We start from the raw sequence: 7,202 nt of genomic DNA, 5'->3' as shown, positions 1-7,202 counted from the left end.
AATCATTCCAGGTGAAGCTGTTTTAGAGAATGCCAAGAGTGTGCAAAGCTGTCATCAAGGCAACGGGTGGCTACTTTGAAGAATCTCAAATATACAATATATTTTGATTTGTTTAACACTTTTTTAGTTACTAAATGATTCTATGTGTTATTTCATAGTTTTGATGTCTTCACTATTATTCTACAATGTAGAACATATAAAAAATAAAGAAAAACCCTTGAAAGAGTAGGTGTGTCCAAACCTTTGACTGGTACTGTATATGTTATATTTTTTAGCTAAAAGGGGGGGGGGCACAAAACACCTGCCCTGAATGAAGCTATGTACAACCAATAGATCACTAAGATCACACAGTCATCTCACTGCTGAAGACCAATAGGATTTTCAAAGCATGATGACAATGCTGTGTTCATAACAAGTGGGAAGGTGGTAATTACCAGTTGTGAAGTCATAAATACCAGTTGGATGCATTCACATGCATTGAACTCATTGAGAAACTCAGATTGGCTAATGGCCAACAAGTTGCGTCAACCATAAACTATGAGTACAGCTATCATGTTTGTTAAATTATAATGTTATAATGTTCATATTTCTAGATAGATTTTTGTAAAGAATGTTTTGTTGTTGCATTGATCTGCTGAAAATGCTGTTAAAAAAGTAATTTCCTTAGTAGGTGACGTCAGAGGTCAGCATGTGGGAGAAGTCGGAGCTCAGGGAAGATAGACAAGTTTCCCACTAGTAATTACCAGTTGGAGGGACGTTCAAGTGGACTTTTACCAGTCGTATGTGGTAAATACCACCTTCCCACTTGTATTGTCTCTAGTAGGCCTAACTATCTCAGTGTATCAGAAGTCTTTAATCAGATTCTGTATGTTCCAGTGCTGCCCACTGCACTCCTGAATGATGAGCTGGTAGTAAGTGTCCTCCCCTGGGGCAATCTCCAGACATCTCTTTGTCTGTCTGTTCTGGATGGCTTTTCCCTGTAAAACACAGCAGCATTCTACTGTACAGCATCACAATAATAAAAAAAAAGTCAAAGACATCTCCGTTGTTTCCAACAATTTATAAGCATCAACTTCCCTTAATCATGTTAGAGTGCTTACCTGTTGGAAGTCCCAGAGCATGTGGAATCCCTTCTGCTTGGCCACCTTGCACTCATACAGTCCTGGGGTTCGAGTGCCAGTGTCCACCAGACAGCGATTACTGTTGTACTTGTGAGACATGATGCCTCCAATGTAGATCTCCCCACTGGCTCGATAATAACAGCTCTGGACAGAGAGTATAGATATTTAGGCTTTTCTGAGTCTGTGGTATTGATAGTACTTTGCATTGTGGCATGGATTGAATCCCAAGTCTGCCATGGGATGGACCATATTATACATCTAGTTAAATTCTAAGATATAAAGCAATGTTTATACAAACCTGTGGACGAAAGTAATGGCATCCATATAAAATAGGTGTGTTCCCCGGAACTGGGCCTTGATCTATACAGAGATCCGTCTTCTGGTCATTGACCAGCTGTTGATTTTATGTAGAGAGATAAACGGTTATAAAAATGCAGATTCCTATTCTGATTTATGACCCTGCATCCTATTGACAAAAGGATGCCCTGCATGCCACTAAACACAGTTTGTGAGGAAAAAGTTCCAGAACAACTGTAACATTTTAGCATCACTCACAACTCCATAACCAAGCAAGTCACCCAGGGGCTCTAACATGGGATACACGTTATCCAGATACCACTGGAAGGGTTTGCAGTTCAGCCTCTTTCTCAACGTCTTCCTCTCTGAAACATCCCCAATGTCTATGCCATGATCCTGTGGTGAGAAAGAAGATTTCTAAATCAGAAACACAGGCCATGTGAGCAATCCACCTATTATCCACTTTTGCTTACCGCCATCATTTTACATAGATCCTATGATCTTTATTATGGCATTGAGTAATAGACAATTTTTTTTATAATATTGACTGTGTAGTCTACTTATTTTCAAACACAAGGCATGCAAAACAGCAATCATTGCTATTCTATAGGAGCAGCTGAACAAAACCTACTTTTGATTGGTTTGTTGTGTACAGTACCTTCAGTGGGATGTTCCAGGCAATGTTGACATTATGTTTGTAGTCATCCATCCAGACCTCAGCCACTCTCAGAGCATTCCTCTTCATTGTAATGCTCAGGTCGGGGAGATAGGGTTTATGGGCCCTCTCGATGTGGGCTATTTTAGAACAAGGTATGACCTCGACACTTCCACCACAAAGCCACACCTAGACACACCAAACACCAAGAGAGAAGGAAGAGTTTAATGATATGGACTGAAGTGTCTGGATGTTGGATGTAGATTGGTTTGTTCAGACTGAATGACTCAAGAACAGAAAATAATTCTGCAAACACAAGTCTGCTTTGATTTCAAACATTCATTTAGAAACTGTAGCAGAGGGGCTTACCCGGATGCCCAGTTCAACATTTTCACCTCCATAGATCTTCATACCACCATCCAGAGCACCAATTTCTCCAAAGAACAGGCGATCAACCACTAGTATGCCCATAATGGAGGGGCTCCTGACAAACATACAGGACAAATCATGGTCAATTCCACATTGGGAGAAGTGACATTCATTTTAATGAATAGATGACGCAAAATAATAATCCAGTTGTAAATATTAGGTAAGATTTTCCTCCCAATGCTGTGCTTTCCTTATCGTCTATTCAAACATATTTGTGAAACTGGACTATCATCCGATGATGAAATCACGAACAACTCACTTTCCTGGCTGTGACTCGTCTTTCAAGGCATACCACTCAGGTCTGAAGGACTCATACATACACCACAGGGCCCAGTCAAAGGCATCTGCAGCAGGCCCATAGCGTGTGACGGTCAAGTCATCGAAATGGACTTTGTCAAACACCGGTGTCAACACCAACGTGCGGTCCTCCTTTATGCGAGCTAACAGAGGCTCCGCCCTGTTCACACAAACACAGAGTCAAAACACCATGTTGGGGGGGGGGGGGTTCAAAAAGTCTCACTGCGATATTTCATTTAGACTACCATTCCACATGGACCTCTATGTGGGCATCCAAGATGGCCACCACATCTCCTGTAGCTTCCCTCCACCCTGAGAGGCGGGCCTGTGTGAGACCGAGCTGCTCTGAGTGTCTCACTCTCTTCACCAGGCCGGGACGCTCTTCATGGATGAAGCTGATGTAGGCATCCAACTTCTCCTTTAGATCCTCTGTGAAAGCAGACACTTTCAAATCAGTGATACACAACAAAAGTTGAAAGCCACACCTACGTTCAATCTAAATGTTACCAAATATACTTTGAAATGTTTCTAAGAGGTGAGAAGAGACCAATTAGGCAAACCATTGGAGCTGTGGTCATCCACCAGTATGATGTCTTTGAGCAGGCGTTGGGGGGTCTTGTCTATGATGCTGCGGACGGCTCTCTTGATGATTGACAGGGCCTCGTCCAAGTAGATCAACACCACGCTGATGGTGGGCAGGTCATGGGGATACTGGTGATTAGCACATCTAACAGGCACAACAAAAACATTTGGTCCAACTCATAACATTCATTCAGTTCACCAAAGCTGCCGTTTCACTCTTCAAGTTATTGTCAACTTCAATGTCATTGCGAGAGCTTTGAATTATAAGGTTCTATCTGCATTTCTGTCAAAATGTATTTATTGACATAGACTTGTTCTGTTCAATGTTTTCTACCTATATAGTACTCTAAACCCCCAATCCATGTTGTTGAGTTTAAAATAATACATGATAAAAATTGCTTAGGATCCAGTTATCTTAGAATCATCTTTTTACAGGTAGAACCTTCTAGTTCTAAGGTCACAATTTCTCAAATTGAATTCACAGTGCTGAAGATGGAATTGACCTCGGATGGCCGCAATGCAACAGACTGTGGTTAGAATTCAGAAGTTTTCAGAGGATCCATAATTTGCTGTGTTGAGGTGGCGGTGAGATGAGGAAAATGATTTACTTAGGATCGCGAGTATCAGAGATTTCCCTGTTCAGGGGTAGTCTGTCACTCAGGAAGGCATTGTATCCATACATCTGAAACAGCCCCTCTGCTTCTTTCTGCTCCTCCTCTGAGAGCTCACCACCCCAGCTTGTAAACAGAGCTGAGTTGGGGTACACCTTCTTCACCACCTTCCTCTCCTTGACCTCGGGAGCCTTCACAGTCTGCCCCTCTTTCAGACTGCCCCCGTCGTTGATTGTCTTCACTGTGGACACACATGACAGCTGTTCATCACATTGTAATAAATGTTTTAAGGCTGCCAGAATCAACAAGAGTCACTCCTTTTGATACAGAGCATGATCTCATTTAAAATCAAATCAAATCAAATCTTTATTTGTCACATGCGCCGAATACAACAGGTATGAATACAACAGGTACAAGCTCACCATGAAATGCTTACTTACAAGCCCTTAACCAACAATGCAGTTCAAGAAAGAGTTAAGAAAATATTTACCAAATAAACTAAAGTAAAAAATAATAAAAAGTAACACACTAAAATAGCAGTAACGAGGCTATTTACAGGGGATACTGGTACCGGGTGAATGTGCGGGGATACAGGCTAGTCGAGGTAATTTGTACATGTAGGTAGGGGTAAAGTGACTATGCATAGATAATAAACAGTGAGTAGCAGCAGTGTAAAAACAAATGGGGGGTCAATGTAAATAGTCCGGGTGGCCATTTGATTAATTGTTCAGCAGTCTTATGGCTTGGGGGTAGAAGCTGTTAAGGAGTCTTTTGGTCCTAGACTTGGCTCTCCGGAACCGCTTGCCGTGCGGTAGCAGAGAGAACAGTCTTTGACTTGGGTGACTGGAGTCTTTGCACATTTTGTGGTCTTTCCTCTGACACCACCTAGTATATAGGTCCTGGATGGCAGAAAGCTTGGCCCCAGTGATGTACTGGACCATACTCACTATCCTCTTTAGCGCCTTACAATCAGATGCCGAGAATTTGCCATTCCAGGTGGTGATGCAACCGGTCAGGATGCTCTCGATGGTGCAGTCGTATACATTTTTGATGATCTGGGGACCTATGCCAATGTGACAATCTCTTCAGTCTCCTGAGGGGGAAACGGTGTCAGGCCCTCTTCACGACTGTCTTGGTGTGTTTGGACAATGATAGTTCGTTGGTGATGTGGACACCAAGGAACTTGAAACTCTTGACCCGCTCCACTACAGCCCTGTTGATGTAGTCCACGATCAGCTCTTTTGTCTTGCTCACATTGAGGGAGAGGTTGTTGTACTGGCACCACACTGCTAGGTCTCTGACCTCCTCCCTATAGGCTGTCTCATCATTGTCAGTAATTAGGCCTACCACTGTTGTATCGTAAGCAAACTTAATGATGATGTTGGAGTCGTGTTTGGCCACGCAGTCATGGGTGAACAGGGAGTACAGTAGGGGACTAGGCACGCACCCCTGAGGGGCGCCTGTGTTGAGGATCAGCATGGCAGACGTGTTGTTGCCTACCCTTACCACCTGGGGGCGGCCCGTCAGAAAGTCCAGGATCCAGTTGCAGAGGGAGGTGTTTAGTCCCAGGGTCCTTAGCTTAGTGATGAGCTTTGTGGGCGCTATGGTGTTGAACGCTGAGTTGTATTCAATGAACAGTATTCTCACATAGGTCTTCCTTTTGTCCAGATGGGAAAGGGCAGTGTGGAGTGCGATTGAGATTGCGTCATCTGTGGATTTGTTGGGGCGGTATGCAAATTATATTGGGTCTAGGGTATCCGGGATGATGCTGTTGATGTGAGCCATGACCAGCCTTTCAAAGCACTTCATGGCTACCGACGTGAGTCGATTTTAAAAGGCATTTAGCTCGTCTCGTAGGCTCGCGTCACTGGGCAGCTCACGGCTGGGTTTCCCTTTGTAGTCCGTAATAGTTTTCAAGCCCTGCCACATCTGACGAGCGTCAGAGCTGGTGTAGTAGGATTCAAACTTAATCCTGTATCGACGCTTTGCCTGTTTCATGGTTCGTCTTATTAGTGTCCCGCTCCTTGAAAGCGGCAGCTCTAGCCTTTAGCTCGATGCAGATGTTGCCTTTAATCCATGGCTTCTGGTTGGGATATGTACGTACAGTCACTGTGGGTACGACGTCGTCAATGCACTTATTGATGAAGCCGATAACTGAGGTGGTATACTCCTCAATGCCATTGGATGAATCTCGGAACATAATCCAGTCTGTGCTCGCAAAACTGTCCTGTAGTGTAACATGTGCGTCATCTGACCACTTCCGTATTGAGCAAGTCACTGGTATTTCCTGCTTTAGTTTTTGCTTGTAAACAGGAATCAGGAGGATAGAATTATGGTCAGATTTGCCAAATTGAGGGTGAGGGAGAGCTTTGTATGCGTCTCTGTGTGTGGAGTAAAGGTAGTCTAGAGCTCTTTTTCCTCAGGATGCACATGTGTCATGCTGGTAGAAATTGGGTAAAATGGATTTAAGTTTGCCTGCATTAAAGTCCCCGGCCACTAGGAGCGCCGCTTCTGGATGAGCATTTTCTAGTTTACTTATGGCCTTATACTGCTCGTTGAGTGTGGTCTTAGTGCCAGCATCGGTTTGTGGTGGTAAATATACGGTTATGAATAATGAGAACTCCCTTAGTAGATAGTGTGGTCTACAGCTTATCATAAGGTTCTCTACCCCAGGCGAGCAATTCCTTGAGACTTCTTTAGTATTAGACATCGCGCACCAGCATTTATTGACAAAAATATATTTTATTTAATCCTTTATTAGTTTATTTAAACCCTTTAATTAACTCTGTACAAATTCCCTTTTACAATAATCACTGTGAAGTGTAAAATAACTTTCTGGGATCAACTCTACATGTAGGTTTAGGCTAGATTCTAATGTGTTCTCAAATCCTCCCCTCTAAATCTGCCCTACCATCTAGAACAGTGGTAGACTGCAGTCCAGGTACAGTACGTGGACAGAGCTACTGCCATTTCCTTTCCAGGTAAGTCACAGTTAAATGAAAGAGATTGAGACTTACACAGCTTCTCGATGTGAGCCTCCATCTTCTCCAGCCTCTTGAGCATGTCCTGGCCCCTGGACGAGTCATTCTGATGGGCCCTCTGCAGTCTCTCCCCATGAGAATGAACCTCCCGCTTAATGGATGTGATGTAGAGTATTCCAGCAGCCATGGCCAGCAAAGGGGCCAGCCCTCGGACCCAGCCTAGCCTCAT

The 7,202-nt window shown here is 43.7% G+C and overlaps 1 protein-coding gene across 1 annotated transcript; it reads right to left on the bottom strand.

Annotated features, from left to right (window-relative positions):
- Nucleotides 1-842: 842 nt before the first annotated feature.
- On the bottom strand, nucleotides 843-7,202 carry LOC120049101 (probable polypeptide N-acetylgalactosaminyltransferase 8). The gene is made up of 11 exons (XM_038995344.1): nucleotides 7,010-7,202; nucleotides 3,990-4,233; nucleotides 3,360-3,526; nucleotides 3,045-3,228; nucleotides 2,762-2,959; nucleotides 2,443-2,557; nucleotides 2,077-2,262; nucleotides 1,677-1,814; nucleotides 1,420-1,515; nucleotides 1,101-1,265; nucleotides 843-977 (listed from the first exon to the last, which is right to left on the bottom strand). The coding sequence occupies exons 1-11, from the start codon at nucleotides 7,200-7,202 to the stop codon at nucleotides 843-845; spliced, it is 1,821 nt and encodes a 606-aa protein (XP_038851272.1).

Source organism: Salvelinus namaycush, chromosome 6, assembly GCF_016432855.1.
Source record: "Salvelinus namaycush isolate Seneca chromosome 6, SaNama_1.0, whole genome shotgun sequence".
Taxonomy (NCBI): Eukaryota; Metazoa; Chordata; class Actinopteri; order Salmoniformes; family Salmonidae; genus Salvelinus; species Salvelinus namaycush.
The sequence above is the reverse complement of the archived record's forward strand: the minus strand, read 5'-3'. Positions and strand labels throughout refer to the sequence as shown.